General features: G+C 44.7%; 1 protein-coding gene across 1 annotated transcript in view; it reads left to right on the top strand.

Moving 5' to 3' along the window:
* LIPC (lipase C, hepatic type) overlaps nt 1-20008 on the top strand; it is a 153393-nt gene that overhangs the window by 105562 nt on the left and 27823 nt on the right. Inside the window, exon 3 of the mRNA XM_055320223.1 lies at nt 18161-18348. Within this exon, the coding sequence (XP_055176198.1) occupies nt 18161-18348 (188 nt within the window). The remainder of the gene's footprint in view (nt 1-18160; nt 18349-20008) is intronic.

The following is a 20008-nucleotide window of genomic DNA, read 5'->3' as shown; positions in this document are numbered from 1 at the left end:
TTGAGGTCACCTGGGAGGGAGCCCGACCTCCTGGCCTAGCTATCAACAGCTGCAGTCAAGGGCCCCTGGGGCCAAGGTCAGTGAAGTCATGGCTAGAGGCAGGGTAGGCATGTGCCTCTCCAGGCAGAGACGAAGGCCAAGGGAGATAGGCAGGCCAGTGGAAACATGGAGCCCCCGTCAGGCAGTGAGAGGTTAGCTTCCAGAGCCTTCTGGGGCCTGAGTGGCATCCAGCAGTAGATGCACAGCATCCAGACAAATGCACACCACAAAGGTACAAATGGGAAACAAGAAGTAGGCACTTCATCCTATTTAGGATGATTTTTGAAGAAGTAAGATATTCACATGGCTCAGATTAAAAGAATATAAAAAAAATAAAAGAATATAAAATGGACAGATTTGCAAAGTCTTGCCTCCCTGCTCGTGTCTTTATCCATTTCGTCTGGCTGTCTCCCACCATGGGTAATCACTTTTTTATTAATTTCCCCTGTATCTTTCCGATGTTTCTTTATACAGATAAAAACAAATGTGAATTTATTTGTCTCCCACTTCCCCAGGAAAGATATCACACTCTAGATATCATTCTTTACTTGACTTTTGTCATTTTGCAATACATTCTAGATAGCTCCTCAGTCAGGACATGTTTTTCTTCAGTACAACTGCATGGTATTCCATTGAGGGACACTCCCCAGTTTGGTTATCTGGTCTTCAGATGGACACTTGGGATGTTTCCGGTATCTTACAATCACAGACATTAATTTCATTTCATATGTGTGCAGATATATCCACAGGGTAAATTTCCAAGAAGGGAATGCTGGGTAAAGAGCAAGTGCATTTGTAATTTTCATAGTTGTTACCAAATCCCCCTCTATCTATGTTACACTGCCTTGGATTCCTGCTAGCCTCTCCACGGAGGTGTGGGATCAAGTTCTTTAATGTTTACCAACCCAACAGGAAAGACCTGTGTCTCAGTATAATTTTAACTCATATTTCTCTTTTTAGGGAAGTTGAGAATAGGTTATATTCCTTTTTCTGTGAAATACCCCTTTCTGGTCTCAGCCCATTTTACTATGAGATGCTGGTCTTTTTCTTCTTGATTTCTAGGCACTCTTTATATATCAAAGGAAATAAGCCCTTTGTGTTCTGAGATGCAACTAGGCATCTATATGTGCAACTATGTGTCTTTGATATTCACATTTTGACTTTGCTAATGATATTTTTATTTTATTTTACTAACTGAGCTGGCCATACAGAAAGTTTTTGTTTTAGCATAGTCTAATTTAATATTTTTTTTACAGATTCTGAAGTTTGAGTCACAGAGGATCTTTGTTCACAAGGTTATAAAGGAATTTTTGCAAATTTTCTCTTAGTCATTTTATGGTTTCCATTGTTTCATTTAGAAATGTAATTCATTTGGAGTTTTTATGGTACAGTTGCAACTTCTATATCTATCTTTTGCCAGGTCTCCCAAAACTATTTATTTGAAAGTCCATCTTTACCCCCGACTCATTTGAGAGGCCACTGCTATCAAATACTGAATTCCTATATGTATCTAGGTGTTCTGGATCTCTGCTCTGCTTCTTTGGTCTATCTGCCCATGCACAGTACACACAGTAGGCATTACTGACTTTTTTTTAAAGATTTTATTTATTTATTCATGAGAGACTTAGAGAGAGAGAGAGAGGGAAGCAAAGACACAGGCAGAGGGAGAAGCAGGCTCCATGCAGGGAGCCTGACATGGGTCTAGATCCTGAGACTCCAGGATCACACCCTGGGCTGAAGGCAGCCACTAAACCACTGAGCCACCCAGAGATCCCCGGCATTACTGACTTTTTATGGTAGGTTTTATTACATGGTAAGGACAAGCTTCCCTCATAATTCTTTATTTTTTTCTTTCATGGTTTCCTTGGTCACTGGGGCTCCTCCCTTGCTCATTACCGTATTGTGTTCTCTCTCCCACGAGGAGGCCAACCTATATCTGTAGCTTCCAGCCATAAGAAAGAGTCAGCTTACCTGCCCCAAACAAGGCACAGGGACCCTCCTCCGGGAAGAGTCTCAGTAGGACACATTCCATGCACCTTTTGGAGGAAGATTTGTTGGAGAAAAACCAAGTATGAGACTTTTAACTCCCCAGGGGCTTCCTAGGGGCTACACCCTACAAATTCCAACACTGATCTCTTCTGGTCCATCCGACCTTTTGAAATGAAAGGGATCCCATATCACATAGACATGGAGAGTTACCCGATCTGATATTTTATCTGTTCATGATGTATTACCGATGAGGCATGGAAGGACCCTTCAAAGAGAAAGATGTAATAGCAAACCCCAATCACTACTTCCGTTACCACCCATAACACAATAACCACCTCTGTTCATTGAGAACTTGCCATATTCCAGGCATGTGGGAGGCACTTTACACGTTTATCTCACTCCAAAGAGGGGCCTCCTTTTGGCACAAAGGCACAGCATCCTTGCCAAGACATGTGACATGCTGCCTAAAAGAAGTAAACACGACTCACAGAAAGGTGCTAAATAGGCTGGCAAAAATCTTTGTGAATACACACCAACAAGTATCTGGAAAGAACTCTGTTGGGTCAAGTCATGAGATGGAGGAGATCTGACGTAAGCTTTGAAAGGAAAGAGAAGCTGTATATTGAATGTCGATAGTAAACATTTCAGCAAGTCTCATCTGCTTCTCACAACAGCCCTATGACATGGATACTCAGGGTGGCAATTTAAGAGAAGGAAATGGAAGCTCCCACAGGTGAAGTGAACTTTTCAAGATCACACAACTAATAACTGACAGAGAATCATATACAGGACCAAGTGCCTCCAAAGCCAGTGCCCTTCTTTCCACACTACTCTGCCTCCACCCGCAAAAGGGGGGGGGGGGGGGGGGGGGGGGGGGACCCCCACCACCCCATTTGGGGGGGGGGGGGGGGGGGGAAAAAAAAGGGGGGGGGGGGGGGATAAAATAATATATGGGGGGGGAATAAAAAATAAAATTTTATATAAAAAAATTGGGGGGGGGGGTGGGGAGGGATGAAAATTTGGGGGGGGGGGGGGGTGTGGGTTGGTGGATGGTTGATTTATATATATTTATATGAGAAAGGATGGTAAAGTGGATAGATGAATAGGTAAAATTGATGTAAGTTATTTGGTGTAAGGATTAATAGGTGAATAAATGAAAGGGAAAAATTTGTGGATGTATGTGAATGGAGTGGAGTAATATGATGATATGGAGATTATGTATGATTTAGATGTTTTGGTGGTGAGATGTTTGTTTATTTTTTTGAATAAGTTTTGAATGGAAGATTTAAGTTATTTATTTTGATGTTTGGGTGGATGGGAATGAGAGTTGTGGTAGAATGTGGAAGGAATATATTAATAATGATTTATGATGATAATATTGTTTAAGATTTTAAATATTATATAAAAAATGAATGAAATATATGTTTGATTATATTTTTAGGTAGCCCAAGTGAGTCACAACAAGACCTAAAGTTATATAAGTATAATTAACAACGTGAAATTAATGTTATTACTACTTACAAATTCATTAAATATAATCATTAACTTACATTATGAATCCCCAGGATGATCTGGGAACTGGTGACACTAACCAGCAATGGGATTCCTCTGGCTGCCTTCATACCAGCCACCTTATGGCTGAGTAGATGCCTCTTCTATTCTTCTACCATGAAAATGCTTACCAAGCTGAAAACTATTGTCTACTTATGTACTTCCACCAAAAGCCCATGAGCTTCTTGAAAGTGTGGTCTTTCTTTAAAATATATTTATTATTTATTTATTTATTCATGAGATATACAGAGAGAGAGGCAGAGACATAGACAGAGGGAGAGCAGGCTCCTGCAGGAAGCCTGATGTGGGACTTGACCCTGGACAGGACCCTGTGATCGTGACCTGAGCTGAAGGCAGATGCTCAACCACTGAGCCACCCAGGCACCCCAAAAGCATGATATGTCTTCTTCACTGTTGTATCTACACTATTAAGCACCATCCCTGCCACATAGTAGGTGCTCACTAAATGTGCGGTAAAATGAACCAATGGTGGTTTGCCAGTCTCCAAGATCATGCCCAATGACTGGCCCTCTCATCCCTAGGCCACAACACAGGGAAGCCCCAAGGAGGCTCAGAGGTTGGATCCAGCTCATTTCCTCTTCAGGCAGCTCCCGAGTCCCTGTACGTGCTTCAGCTCACATTGCCCACCAATGTTTATTTTTGCCTCAGAGAGTAATCTTGGGGTTGTTTGGCCAAGTTAATGCTTAGTTCTTTACTCACATTGCAAGTATTTACCTTTGCAGAACATCAGCTTCAGATTCCAGCACAGGAGCCGGGGGGGTGGGCATTTCTGGGGCAAACAGTGCCAGGAACCCCCAAGTCATGCTACTCTGACTCTCACCTTTCTTTTTGCTTGGCTTTGCAAATACTTCTCTCTGGTATCTTTCACTTGTTGCGACTCTGAGATGGGACAGTCTTAGGACTCACATCCTAGACCCAGAGGGACCCCAGGAGCTTCTCCCAACTGTTCCATTATCCAGAGGTGGAAAGGTAGAAAAGCCAAGTCTAGAACCCTGGTCCAGCTAACTAAAGGAGCCAAGGACATCTCTCTGTACCACCATGGAGACCTCAGAGCCAGCTTCTCCCAACCCCTCATTCCCCAGATGAGGAAACCAAGGTCCAGCAAGTTAAATGACTCAGTCAAGGTCAACAAAGACAAATTAATAGAAAACCAGGACCTCATAGAGATCTGTCAACACACAGACACACCAAGAGCCAAATACAAGTGACACAATATGGAGCATCTAAGGCCACATTGTCTATAAAAGCAGATACAGTGGATGCAAAAAAGAACATGTTCAGTTGCTTGCCTCATGTGAAATGTCTCCACGTTAGGCTCTGAGCCTTCTTCAAAGTTGCCACAGAAATGCAGTTCAACACCGCCACCCTGGTGACCACAGAGTGCCACTCTAAGGCTGATTTCAACAACCTCATGGTCAGCAAGTATCCCAGGGAGACTGAAAGCCTCTCAAGGAAGGGTTTGTGGTTCTGAGCAGGTGATGAGCTTCCAGGACCGCAAGGAAGCCGCCTGCCACACGGGGCCCAGCTCAGCTGCCTCCTGCATGACCTTGGTCAAGACACTAATCCTCGAGACCCAAATTTCCTTTTATTTTATTTTTTAAGATTTTATTTCTTTATTCATGAGAGACACACAGAGAGAGAGAGAGAGAGAGAGAGAGAGAGGCAAAGACAGAGAGAGAGAGAGAGAGAGGAGAGAGAAGAGAGAGAGAGGCAGAGACCCAGGCAGAGGGAGAAGCAAGCTCCATGCAGGGAGCCCGACGTGGGACTCGATCCCAGGACTCCAGGATCATGCCCCGGGCTGAAGGCAGGCACTAAACTTCTGAGCCACCCAGGGATCCCCCCAAATTTCCTTTTAGAATAGCACCTACTCCTAGGGGTGTTATGAGGCCTGGATAAAGTGAGGTGTTCTGAGTTACTAGCGAAAAATAAATGACAGCCACATAAACAGCCGTTTATCCTGCCTCACCAATTCCACTCACTCCCCAGTTCCCCATCATCACCTTTAATGAGAACATTCAGGGTCTTATGGGGGTTCTCTGGGGTCGGTAATAATTGTGGCTGACACCCCGTGGGGGACTTACTCATAAAATTGCTTCAAGTCCCATGTCAGCAAAATGATCTCACCATTTAAACAAGTGATCCCACACCAGGTAGTTCATCCTAGTGGAAATAATTCTCTGAAAGGAAAAACTCTCTGCATGAGGCTCATTGCAGCTCTGCTCATGAAAGTAGAAAATCAGAAATATACTACTTGTCCTAGATAGGGGAACGGTTACATAAATTATGAAACACCCCTTCCGTGGAATATTACTCAGCCTTTAAAAATCAGGAGTACGAACACCATTAGGGATATGGAGAGATGTTTATTGTATCATTTGAAATGAAAAAAAGCAATTCTATCTGTTTCTATCCTGTATATAGAAACACAAGAAAACGAAAAGTTAGGATGATGAGAATATGAGAATACTTTGTTGAATTTTGTTTCCTGCTGTTACCCTGCTTTTGTGCAACAAATACGTTTTTTTAAAAGAATGGGGAAGACACCTGATACTTGCCCCAGAAGCCATTTAGATGAGAGTAACTTTCATTTCTGGGAAAAAGCCTGGCACAGAGCTGGCACTGGGGAAGGGACCAAGAGAAGAATGAGCGAGAACATGAGAGTAAACAGTAGCCCCACCTCGACACCAGCCCCAAAGCTGTGCCACTGGGAAGCCAAGTTAGACAAGAAGGATTTGTGTCCTCTTTTTCCATCCAGACTACCGGCCCAAGGTCTGTTTGGAAAAACCATCCCGGGTCCGGCCTGTCTCTAGAGCTGAGAATAAGAGGGGCCTCAGCAGACACAAAGCAAGAGGAAGCATCACAAGGCTTAGCAGAGCGTCTGCACATGGTAAATACAAAAGCTGACCACCTGTATGGCCATGAATAGTGCACAGACGCAGAGCCAGACCAAGAGACCAAGAGACCCATATTTCTTCTCTGCCGAAGAAATATGGGATCCCCCACCTACCATTGCTCCCAGCGTGCTTGTTCAGTGAGGTGGGTGGCTCTGGGCTGGGGAAGACTCAAGTACTCCTAGAGCCCTTGACTGTGATGCCATCCGACAGTGCTCTAAACCCCATAATTAGAGTTAAGGTCCTCTGCCCCTGCCCCTCCTTCTGTTCCTGTCACTTGGCAGTTGTGTCGATCACACCAAAGACAGGAGGGAGCGATCGGAGAAACAAAGATCAAAGGGAGGGGTTAGACCAGTCGTTACACAGCCAAAGAAAGCTTTGAAACAAGGACATTTTTCAGTTAATCTATTAAAATAGCACTTGGCAACGTGACTTTAAACCAAGATCCACCATTCCAAGAGCTGCAGAAGGACCTGTGACTGTCCCAGCCCCTGGGCAGCTTCCCGCAGCCTGACTCTGGTCACATGCCAACATCACAGCCCCCTGGCTGTGTAAGAGTTCTAGTGCTGCCTCTGTGATACAAGGAAGACATCTAGTCCGGGGGCACCTGGCTGATTCAGCTGGTGGAGCATGTGACTCCTGATCTCAGGGTCGTGAGTTCAAGCCCCACACTGTGCATAGACGTTACTAAAAATAAAAAATAAAAATAAAAAAGACATCTAGTCTGAAGGTGAGGCTGGCAGACAATGGTTCTGACAGGTGTTGGAGGGGAGGGGGTCATGGGGCTTACAGTGTTCTTACTCTGGTCACTTCAATTGGGAGTATTTCCCACAGGCAAGAGGGTGCCCCAGCCACTCTCTTCAGTGACCCAAGACCCACTTCCTCTTTGACATCCAAGGACCTTACTTCGGGGGGTCGGTCAGCCTTTGTGAGGCAAGGTACGTGAGCCCTCTGAGCTTTATACCAGTGACAGGAACAGAGTCCCAAAAATCTGGCAGGGATGCGGGTGGGTCTCCTCTCCCCCAGCAGAACAGGAAGACGCTGTCTTGAATGTTGCGAGAGCGGAGTTCTTTTGATTCTGCTGTTAACTAGATGCCTGGTTTGGGGCTTGTCAGTTGGCCTCTCTGGGTCCCAGCTTCACCTGTAAAATAAGGCAGCTGGACCAGATTATTACCAATAAGAGGCCCCTGGTCCCTAGGGAGTAACAGTTGGAGGTGGGCAAAGGGCATCACTCCGCTACATTCAAACAAGTTGTAGAGGAAGATTGTATCACACAAGACAACGGAATGTCGCGTTTCCTTGCATTTCACTGGAATTGTCTTCTTGATGTGGTAACACTGATTCTCTCCAGAAGATTAGAAGAGTAGATTGGTGCTGTTATCCATATCCTTACTTAAGAAGAGCACGAAAATGAATTACTCCTGCATAAATGCAGGTTGTTTGCGATGCATGGAAAGAGAATTAAAAGTAGGCAGTAACCAGACTGGATGCCGTGATGCTGCGTGGTCTCCAGGCCCCTTGCATCCCTAAGACTCTGGCCAGATGACCTGGTTTCACAAGGATGGCCTCCCCAGGCGTCCCCAGGCTGGTCATCTCCAGGCCTCCCCTGGCCTCCCCAGGCCTCCCTAGGATGGTCATCCCAGGCCCCAAGGGCCTTGGAAGGGCCTCCAGGTATGCCAGGTCTCCCTGAGGTCTTGGAGGGCTAGGCCTGTCCTGGACCGATCTTAGCAGTTGGTTCAAAGTCAGGGCAGGAGGGATGCCTGGGTGGCTCAGCGGTTGAGCATCTGCCTTGGGCTCAGAGCATGATTCCAGGTCCCAGGATTGAGTCCCACATCGGGCTCCCTGCAGGAAGCCTGCCTCTCCCTCTGCCTGTGTCTGTCTGTCTCTCTCTCTCTCTCTCTCTCTCTGTCTCATGAATAAATGAATAAAATCTTTATTAAAAAAAAAAAAGAACAAAAAACAAAGTCAGGACAGGAGCTCTCCCTGCCAATTAACGCCAACCCCGAGAGGACTCAGAAACACCCTGCTCTCCGGCCAGCCCTGCACAAGTAACTGACACAGAAAGCCTGCTGTTCAGCCTAGGGTGCCCTGGCCTGGACCCTGACTGGCGTGGAGAAACCACAGTGCTGCGTGACTGTAGTTTATTTTTGCAACCTTTTTTTTTTTTTTCTGTACATCTAAGGGACCATTACCATCCTCAAGATACAGAACATTTCAATCCATCCGAAGCTTTCCCTTTTGCCTCTTCCATCTCCTGGCCTCAGGGAACCCCTGGTCTGCTCTCTCGCTGGTTTGGCCTTCTCCACCAGCGTGTCATATAAATGGAATCACACAGTATCCAACCGTTCACTTAGTGTAGGTGGGTCTGAAAGCCTGAGTGCTGGTCCAGCCATTCCCCCAGGTTCCCTGGACCTTCTCCTTAGCCTGAAACTGGGAGGGGCTGGCTGGGTCGTGCCTGAGCTTGCTTCCCACCCTGGGATTCTAGACCCTGACACCTGGCAGTGGCCTGCGGGAGCACACAGAGGATGACTAGCCCTGCAGATCAAGCCACCTGGGGCACTGAAGTGCACTCCCATCTCTTTCATAATGAGACTCTCTTCTCTCTTCTTATCCTTTTCTCTCCTATTTACCAAACCAAACATTGCCATACAAACCATGATGTGAGGACCCACCCACTATGGTTTATGTACGCACATCCCCATTTTGCCCTCAAGGACCAGACCTCTTTCCTTGCCGGTGTTATGACAAAGCAAGTGTTGGATTTTAAGGGGAGGGTGAAAGGGGGATCAGTTGAGCTAGCATGCAGTTGGGAACACTTCACCGTGAGAGGTCAGTTTTCATTATTACGCAAATAAAAGAGATTGAAATCCGATGTCAAATAAAAACACTCAAACCAGACCAAACCAAACAAAAAAACATGGCACCATGAAAGACCCACATTTTAGATTCATCTATGCTACACGCTTGTGTGTATCCAAAATCTGTTCCCTTTACTGCTGAGTGGTAGCCCATTATGGTATATTCCCTGTACGCATTTATTCCTATACCAGTTGACGGGGATTTGGGTTGTTGATAGTTCGGGGCTATTGTGAATAAAGCTGCTGTAAATGCTCGTATCTTGGTGTGGACGTATGTTTGAATTTCTCTTGGGTGAGCTCTGAGGCTTGGACTTGCTGAGCCTTATGGTCCATTTACCTTTATAAGAAATGACAGGACACTTTTCCTTTTCTTTTTTTTTTTAATTTATTTATTAATGAGAAAGAGAGGGAGGCAGAGACACAGGCAGAGGGAGAAGCAGGCTCCATGTAGGGAGCCCGACTCAGGACTCGATCCCGGGTCTCCAGGATCACACCCTGGGCTGAAGGCGGTGCTAAACCACTGAGCCACCAGGGCTGCCCGACAGGGCACTTTTCCAAAGTGGCTGCAGTCTTTTGCAATCCAACCAGCCATATGTGAAAACTAGCTGTTCCACATCGCCACCTGCACTTGATCCTGTCTGTCTTTTTCATTTTAGGCATTTTAGAGGTGGAGAGGTGGTCAAGAGGTGGTCTCTTGTTAGGATTTAGATTCACCTTTCCCTCCCGAATAATGATGTTGAGCATTTTTTCCTGTGTTTATGTGCTACTTATATAATCTTTTTATAAGATGCAGCTGTTTAAATCTCTTGCCCATTTTATAATTGGGTTGTTTGTCTTTTTATACTTGAGGTGTAAGTGTTCTTTATATGTTCTGGATCAAAATCCTTTGTTAGATATATGTATTTCGAATATTTTCTCCCAGTCTGGCTTGGCTTTTCATTTACTCAGTGGGATCTTTCAAAGATCAGATGTATTTAATTTTTCAAGTTTTTCTGTCATGATTTGAGCTCTTGGCGTCCTAAAAAAAAAAAAAAAAAAAATCTCTACTCTCCTCAATGTCATAAAGATTTTCTCCTGTTTTCATCTAGAATTTTTATGGGTTTTGCTTCTAAATTTAGGTTGGTGATCCATTTCAAGATAATTTTCATCCCTCCAACAAAATTTTTTATGGCAAACTATCATAATAGTGATCATTTATATAGCACACACTACATGCCTGGCACTATTACAGAATTTATCAATACTAACTCATCAAATCTTCATGATACTTCTCTAAGGTAAGTACTGTTATTATGTCCATCTTACAGATGATGTGATAGAAAATTCAGACACCTAGAAGTTAAGTAGTTTGCCCAAGGTCACATGAGTAGTAAGTATTGGAAATGGACCTCAGACCCAAGTCACGTGGCTCCTAGTCTGGGTGCCTGACCGCTACAGCCCCTTGTTGTACTAACTAAAGTTTTAATGTGAGCAAAACCAGACCTAGGTTCTGCTTTCATGGAGCTTACCACCAAATAGGGGAGAGAGATATTTATGTAATGAATACTCAAATAGAAAATTAACAACTGTGAAATCACCTAAAAGAACAAATAATAGGGAAATGTGATCAAGTGAGGAAACTCGGAGAAATTTTCCCCAAGGAAATGAAGATTGAATTTAGATTGGGAGAAAGAATGATGTTCAAAAAAAAAAAAAAAAAAGAATGATGTTCATTAGGCAAATAGGACACAACAGCAGAGTGTGTCAGGCCAGGGGACCACATTTGTTCCCCAGGGGGAAAGACCAGGCAGGAAGTTATGCACCCTGGATGTTGGATAAAAACTCTCTTCAGAACAATCATCAACAGGGATGGCAATTTTTATCGTCTTTTCTCTCTCCACCTATTCATCCCATTGCCCTTGAACTAGAATAACCAACTCATCGTGGTTTGACAGGACAGTTGCTCACTCTATCTTGAACCTATTAGGAACAGAATGTGCCTGTGACCTTGGAACCACTTTACAAAAAAGTAAGCACCATTATCCCTAGAGTATTCGAGTACAAATGGAAAACTTTCCTGAAAATAAATAAACAAATAAATAAAATTTAAAAAAAGGAAAACTTTCCTGAACAGCATAGTCTTTCATAATCAGATTTTTTGAAAGACCAAAAAAAAAAAAAAAAAAAAAAAAACAATATCTGATTCTAGCCAGAGTTGCAGGAGAATACAGCCTAAGAAGGTTTGAGGGAGCACCTGGGCAGTTCAGTTGGTTAAATGTCTGATTCTTGATCTCAGCTCAGGTCTTTATCTCAGGGTTGTGAATTCAAGCCCCACATTTGGGTTTGGGAAAAAAAGAAGAAAGTTTGGAAGAAAAAAAAAATTCCAACAAAAAGAAACATAGCCTCTATACTTACTTTCTTCCTTAATCTCCAAGGAGAAATTGATTGTAATCTCAGGCTACAGGATGGTTAGCAAAATCAGGCCAAAGTAGACAAAGTAAACAAAATAAATCAGACTTGTGAAAATAGCTTTCCTTCCATCCCTTACCTCATCATCTTATTTCACAACAAAATGGTGATGGGCAAAATTCAAGATTGTGGCAGTCAGAGAAGCATTCCTCGCCACAGCCTTGGGCAGAATCTGCTTATCACCGAAGATCAACAACAGCTAAGAGCTGAATCTCCAAAGGCCCAGCCACAACTAAACTCTTATTTAAGTTTTCCCATCCTGTCCTCACGCTAGAAATTCTGAAGTCAGCGTTGTGCATGTACAAATCACAGGCCTGACCACAACAGCCAGGGAAGAGCTTTGGCTACACTTATTTCATAGGTTCCTTCCATTCTGAACAGAGGACATGACTGGGGGGGCGGTGGGGTGGGGTGGGGCTCAGAGTTATCATGAAATTATGGTCTTTCAGAGGCTCCCTCTCACTAACCCCAGGTCTGGGAATATTTTCAGCAGTGCATGTTATAAAGTTACAAAGGTATAAACTTAACATATGACACACAAACACACAGGATTGCAATTTAAATAATAAATATGAAGATATTTCACAAACAACTCTGCGTAGGGCATATTAATACCTGCGGCTCCAGTATTACGCACTTGTGTCCTGAGCATCAGCCATGAGAGGTGCTCAACAAAACAAGGAACTAAGCAAAAGCACCTAGCCCAGGTATCAGGGGCAGAAGACAGAATAACAGCCTCCCATTGAGACCTTCTACTGCAGAAGCCTTGGTTCTCTCCTGAGCCAGCTCAGCTGCCTGCAGTCACCACCTAATGATGTCCTTACCCAAAAGAAAATGAAATAATTCATTCCTGTATGAAACATTAGGAACTCTCAAACCTGGGGGCTGACTTAGGAATGGAGAAATTATTTGCCGCAAGGAACCTAATATTAGAAATGCAATGGCTGTGCCCAGCTTCCGCTTCCAACTGATTTTGAGGAAGCTTCGCTGCCCCCAGGAACTTGCAGTCATGCACAGGGCAACCCTGAGCCTCTTTAGCCCATCAAGCCGCCTTCCAGGTTACAGGGGATGACTCCCACAAAGGAACCGACTTTTTACCTTGAATAGTCTCCCTCTCAAAACCACAGCCTCATCCCCAGATTCATATCACTGGGGTGCCTTTATCGCTTCTAAAGACAAGAGAAAATAACATTTGTAGAAGACACACTCGGAGAAGGAGCTACTCCTATCAAATACAATTGGAACACATTCCCCCCCACCTCCCCACCCCCACTCATAACAGAATCATTGGGTTTTTTCACAACTTGCTCACAGAGTTGCTGTAAGGTTTCAATGGGTCAGTACAAAGAAGACTGTTAGGAAAGTGCCTGGCACAGAGAAAATGCTCAATAAATATTAGCTTAAAAAGTGCAGAAAATCAATTTGGATATATACGCATACATAAAGAGATATCCACAAGATCACACCTAAGGAGCTAACAATTCTACTTTCGAAAATCTATACTAAGACAATACTCATAGATTTTTCCAGACAAAGATTTATGTATAAAGATGGTCATCAGGGTGTTGTTTCTAATAGAAAAAAAAAAAGAAACTTGAAACTACCTGAATGTCCAACAATAATGGAATAAGTAAACAAACGATGCCACTTTTCAGAAGCATGATTTTGAAGAATTTGTAGCGCTATTAAGAAAATTATCTTGACAGGTAAAGAGGGATATGAAACCATTTGCATAATATGATTTCAATTTTGGGCACTCCAAAATAAATATCTATGGAACTCCATAATAAAAGATTAGAAGGAACTACTCCAAATATTACTTGTGTTTTTGTCCCAGTAGTGAGATTCTTTCTTCATTTTCAGCAGTTTTCAAATTATATGTATATATACATAGACATCAAGTGTGCATTAATTCTACAAATAAAATATAAAACAGTTAAGAAGCTATTTCAATTCCACAAATTAAAAAAAAGTAACATGAGGTTCTAGACTAGGCCAGTGGCAGGGGACAGAAAAGATAATCATGAGGCTGAGTCCTCAGTATTTGGTGACCCATGAGGGTCACCAAAGGGACAAAGAGAACATTCCAGAACAGCTCTGAACTTTCTAGCTTGAGCAACACAATGGACAAATAATTGTGTTTTGCACCACAATAGGAAATGTAGAGAGAAAGGAAGAAGAATGGGTTGGAAGGAAGGAAAATAAATTCAGTTGGGCCTCACTGGGTTGGCAGTACTGAACAGATCCCCTGGTAGAGGTGCTCGGTCAAGAGCTGGCTACATGCAGGGCTTAAGCCTGGGAAAGAGTTCGGTATACATGTGGGTATGGGCAACAGCTGTGTGTCCTTGATGCCATGGCTTAGCTGAGAATGCACTAGCATTCTCTGTGTTCTGTAAAAGGGCAGTCAGACTTGGCTCCCATGGAGGCTCAGACCCTCGGGCTCTGGAGCTCTACTCCTTCCTATAACCCAAAATGTTACCTGAATTGGCCCCTGCCTCCCTCGGTCACAGAGACTACTGCTGGATTATAGTGAAGAGCCTCACAGAGATTCACTGTGACTTAAATGCTTTTTGGCACTGTGGTTGCAGCTTCTGTTGAGGATGGCTGAGCACTCTCAGGGTCAACCACATAAAACCTGCTACCCACATATTTTGTAGGAATGATCTTCAAGACAGTGGCCACTGGGCAAGGCTTCGCCCAGTGGCCTCTTTTCACAATAACACATAGGGAAACCATCTCAGGCTTCAGGACCAGCAAAGTGTGAGCAACTGGACACCATGAATCCTATAACTGCTCCTGTTTCCCTCTCTGATTTGGCCAATAAGAAGCTCTAGAATAAAAGCTATGGCCCATCTTCAGCAACATTAGATGATCACATCACATGAATTTTAGAGCACAAATCTGTTAGCATTTCTCTCTTTGTTGTTTTATTACCCTTACTTTCTCCTTGTCCCAATCTGTTCAACTATGAATCTTTGCAAATGTCTTTAAGTCTAAAATTTTCTTCTGTGTCACACCCACCCATTGATTCCGTCTCTATCTCCTGGAATTGCACAAGGGAATTCTCAGCCCTCTTCCCCACAGCAGCCTCTTTGAGCCTCATGTCCTCCACTAAATCTTATTTTTTTTTTTTAGGTACCAGAGCCTCACGTTTTTCAACAGTTTGTCCTAGATGTGAGCTCCTCAGGAATCTTTCATCCTTCTAGACTCAACTGATGGGGCAACTGATAGGGGCAGGCCTTATTCAGGATGTCCCTCCACTGCAGCACTTACAGCAACCACACACAATTCTCATACTGACCACTCTCACTGGACTGGGGACTCCTGAAAAATAGAGGTCGTGCCCTATGTGCCTCCAGATAGTACCTAGCCAAGGCCTGAGGCATAATATATGCTTCGTAAGTTTTTGTGGAGGAAAGAAATTAATATATACACATATATATGTAATTTCCTCACTCCTCTATGTGCTATAAGAAAGCCAAGCTCCCAGGAAGAAGAGGGAGAGCCCAGTTCTGTTCAATTGTTTATGGGCCTTTCTATCTGACAACTCCTTTTTCAGAGCACTCTCCTGAACAGCCTTGAGGCCCTAGGCTCCGGGGCCAGAGCTTACTCTCCCAGCTAAATCCAGAGTAAATACACATAAGACAGAATTGGTCCTGGAGGGCAACTGGAATAAATTTTTACAGAAAGAAAGAATTTCACAGATCAAAAATGCAAGATGCCGCATGCTCCAATTCGTACTTATTTTAACAACACAGCCTTACATAGGTGCTAATTATGTGTCAGGCATTTTTCTGAGCTCTTCACAAATATCCTACTTAATCTTTGTAACAACTTCATAAGATAGGCACTATTTCTATCCCCATATTGTTTTCATATATAGCCTTCTTAGCATTTGAGTCCGTTATCCTAAAACGAAGGAAGATGTAGCTCTTTGTCACTAAATAAAAGAAAATTAGTTACGTTTAGTTAATGCCAGTGCATGAATGACTGACAAATCAAATCTGAGCCTTTGATGTCAGAGCTGGATGCCACAGAACGCATCATTCACTAAGCATTTATTGAGCACCTACCAGCACTGCCCTCCACGAGCTCACAGCCTGGTGGAGAAAACAGCACACACCTCAACAAATAAATTACCAGGCCCATGACAAGCACATTCGAAGCAAGGACCCAATACAGTGCTGACAGCAGGAGGAAGTAATGATCTCTGGCTAGATGAGAAGGCTTCCTCCAGGGTGTGATGTGTGAGTTCCATTTTAATGGATGGTCCAGGGCTCACCATGAAGCAGCAGAGGCAGAGAGGGGAGTGAGAGGGCAAAGGTAGGGGGAACCGTTGGCAGTGGGTAGCAGGAGGGGAGGAGCTGAGGAATGAGGGATTGTCACCGGGGTGGTGGCCTTGGCTGCGATACCACAAAGCTCAAAATCACTAATGGATATGAGAGTTATTCCTGTTCTAGGAAGATTCTTTGAGCTGCAGCATGAGGGAGGATGTCAAGATCAAAAAGAAAGAGAGAGACACAGAGAGAGATGTTAGGGAGCTGTCACAATCAATCAAGAAACAATGTGCACCTGAGCTGGGCCACTGGCTTCTAGGGATATTCGGGAACTCAAAGCTTCAGACTGATTGGAAAGCTGGTGTAGGAGCGCAAGGCGACACCCCAGCTTCCATTTAGAAGACCAGGAGGGTGGTGCAGCCAGCAAAATGGGGAGCGTGAGCTGGGAGTCCCCAGCAGGGATGAGGATAAGCTTGGGAAAGCCAAACGGGGGGGGGGGGGGGGCAGCAGACATTTTCTTAATTATCACAGCAGTTATTCAGATTCTCACTCACATCTCCTTTTAATAAAATATGATGCGTTTCATTCTGTCATCATGGTGAAAAATCATTGCCCTTTGCTGGAAATTAATAACCTTTCAAATTAATAACCTTTGGGTAGGAAAATTGGTTTCATTAATACCTCCCCTCGTACTTTGTGGGTTCATCATCTCTCTATCCTGCTGTCCCCTGAAACCAAAAGCCCAAGACCTATTGTTTGAGAAGTCTGAATGACTATAAGCTCAGAATGAATGATCGGGATCCTTAGTAATTAGGTTCAACTGAGTTCACTGACGAAAAATGCTGGTGCACTCCCAGCCACCAGAGAGCCACCCTGGGCTAGAAGGGAGGATGAGGACATCCTCCACCAGCACTTGGCCTGATCTCTAATCTTGGCACAAAAGATGCCACCCACCTTGGTGCCCCCGCCCTGAGAACACAGTGCCTCTCTGGGCCTCCCCCTGCCCCCGAGCAGAGGGGTCTGTCCGGGCAACAGCATGGACTTGCGTGGCAGCTGTGCGACTGCTCATCACTCCAAAATGTCTCAGGATTGGCATTGGGCTCCCCCAAAAGAAAGACTAGTAGGCATTTTGCAAAAACAACAGAAGGTAAAAATCTTAAAAACAATCTTTCTCCCCACCCCACCCCCATTCTTCCACAGTCTTTGAAAGATTCTGAATGGATACTCAAATTATCCTTTTCTGCTGAAAAACTCCTTAGCAGCAGCCTTATCATCCAGGGCATAAAGTCCAGACTCCCCAGCTTCCCAGGGCCCCAGACACCCCGGCTGCCCAGGCTTATCGCACTCCTCCTTGTGCCCACAAAGTGCCACCCTGGGAGCCCAAACTCTCCCGTTCCCCTGCTCCCTCCTACCATCCACGCTGCCCCACAAGCCCTTGTCCATCCTTCCAGACAAGATCAGCATCGTTTTCCCTGAAGAGTCCTCCCTGAACATCCCTCCCTGCATCAAGCAGAATCGGCCACTCCTGAGATCCTCTCTCCGCCCCAACCCTACCTGGTCCGTGCAAGGCTACACGGTATAATGAGTCTGCATGTGAGAACAGGCTGGACTACATGAGCAAATGCATAGTGTCATCTAACTAAGGTGCTCTATCCACTGTCTCTGCAGCATGTAGGCATGCAGGCAATTGGAATCAGAGGGAGCTGGGTTCAAATCCTGACACCACAACTTATTGACAGTGTGATTTGGGGTGAAATACTCATTCATCTGCCTCTTCTGTATCCCTATTGTCCTAGAGGTCCTCCAATATCTGGCTGGCTGATCCCACAGTCAGGATGGCAGGATGGAGGACCTGGCCCCCTCTACCTCTCTATTGGGTTCTTGTAGGGAGAACCCTTCATCATCTCCCAAGGGAGAAATGGGCATTCTGCTGTGGGGTTCCCCAAAAGCTGTGGTTCATGCCTACCTCCAGCACCTCATAGTAACCCCACTGGCTGGTACCCTTAGAAACCTTTGGGCTGTCCCAGAGCCAGCAGAGGTGGAACAGATGCCAGGGTAAAGTACTGTCCCCAATCTTTCATTCCAGAGCCATTTGGAAGAAGATTGAGAGCTGCTGAGACAATGGAAGCATCCCAGGAGACAAAGACCAGATTCCTGCTTTTTGAAGAAGAAAGGGATAAGGGCTGTCAGATTCATCTGAATCACCCAGACACGTTACAGCAGTGTGGCTTCAACTCCTCTCTGCCCCTGGTGATGATAATCCACGGGTGGACGGTAGGAAATGCTGACATGCCTTTTTTTCTCTCTGCATGTACATTTTCTGCTTTTCTCCCTCACGTGTCCAATTTTAATAAAAAAAGATAGGGAGCCAGTGATAACAACTTCATGCACTGTATTTGTAAAGTACATTCTAATTTTCCGAGTACCTCCCCACACAGGATCTCACTGATTATCTCAATTCCATGAATAAGCAGGATAGGGAAAGTATAATTATCTCCACATTTCAGATGATAAAATGTGGCTCAAGGAGGTCACATAGCACATGAGGACCCAGAAGAGGTTGCGGTCCAGGAAGGTGAATCTGCCTGTTTCAGATGGGAAGCCAAACCACAGTCTCCCAATGAAATGCTGTGACCCTAAGATTTAAATGCAGCTGTGAATACCAGAAACCCAACTAGCGGTAGTTCAAATAAAACAGAAGTTTGTTTCCATTTCACACAACAGTCTAAAAATATGTAATCGAAAATTGGATAAATGGCTTTGGTCAATGAAGTCCTCAGGGACCCGGTTCATTTCCAGCTTACTACTCTGCCATTCTTAGAGTGAGGCCTTTGTCCTTATAGTCCAAGATGGGAGCCAGAGCACCAGTCATCACATCTTTATTCCAGGTAGTGCTATTAGTAAAGGAGGAGTCTAAGGAGCTGGGTTTGTTTTTTTTTTTTAACAGCTTTATTGAGATATAATTCACATACCATAAAATTCATCCATTTAAAGCCTACAATTCAATGGCTTTTGGTATAAAAGTGTGGGGTATTTTTTAGGTTAGCTGCCCAGAAGCATCTGTGAAATGCTTTCACTGACATCCATTGGCCATACCTAGGTAAAAAGGTGACTGAGACGTGTAGACTCTTAGAGAAAAATGTAGTCTTTTAGGGACGCTAAAAATCCCGGACAAAGGGGAGAGAGAATGTTGTGGGCAATGGTTGAAGTCAAACTACGCAAGGAGTTGTCTCCAAGAGGAATTTCTGCCTCCCTGATTCCACCCAACCCACAGTTTGAAGCTTAGTTCACGACTTGAAACCTCCAGAGATTTGGGGATCTGTTTCGTGACTTGGAAACCTTTCCCTGCCATCTACTTGAAAAAAATTCTTGAAACCCTCATCTGTCCTACCGTAGAAAGCCAATTGAGCCCGTCTACCCACCTGCGACTCTTTCCACATTTATTCACTGAAAGCTTGCTATGTGCAGGCTCAGAGCCTTCCCATGAACAATACAGCCCCTGTGCCTGGCCTCACGTGGTAGTGGGGAGCCACGCGATGCCACATGGGTATAGCCACGAGGTGGGGTGGTTACCATCGCTAGGGGGAAAGCAGAGGCACCTATAGCCTGCTAGCAGCTTCCCCCTAGGATTAAAGGATGCCCTCCCTAGGGATGTGGGAGTTCCACACACCCCAAGGTCTGCAGTCGAGGTGGTGCTGGGCTTTCCTGCCCTTTAGAAGGGACCTCACATAGATCGAGGCCCTACTACAAGTTAGGCCCCTTACATGATACATCAACTCATTGAATCCTCCCACCTCCCAACAAGGTGGGTTACTATCTTTTGGAAGAAGAAACCGCCCTCAGAAAGGCTGAGCAGCTACCACAGTCACACAGCCAAGAACGGACAGAGATTCAAACCCAGAACCCTCACGCTCTGAGCTCACAGTCTCAAGGA

Source organism: Nyctereutes procyonoides, unplaced genomic scaffold (genome assembly GCF_905146905.1).
Source record: "Nyctereutes procyonoides isolate TBG_1078 unplaced genomic scaffold, NYPRO_anot_genome, whole genome shotgun sequence".
In the NCBI taxonomy this organism is placed as follows: domain Eukaryota; kingdom Metazoa; phylum Chordata; class Mammalia; order Carnivora; family Canidae; genus Nyctereutes; species Nyctereutes procyonoides.
Note: the sequence above shows the minus strand (reverse complement) of the source record. Positions and strands in the feature narration are given on the sequence as shown.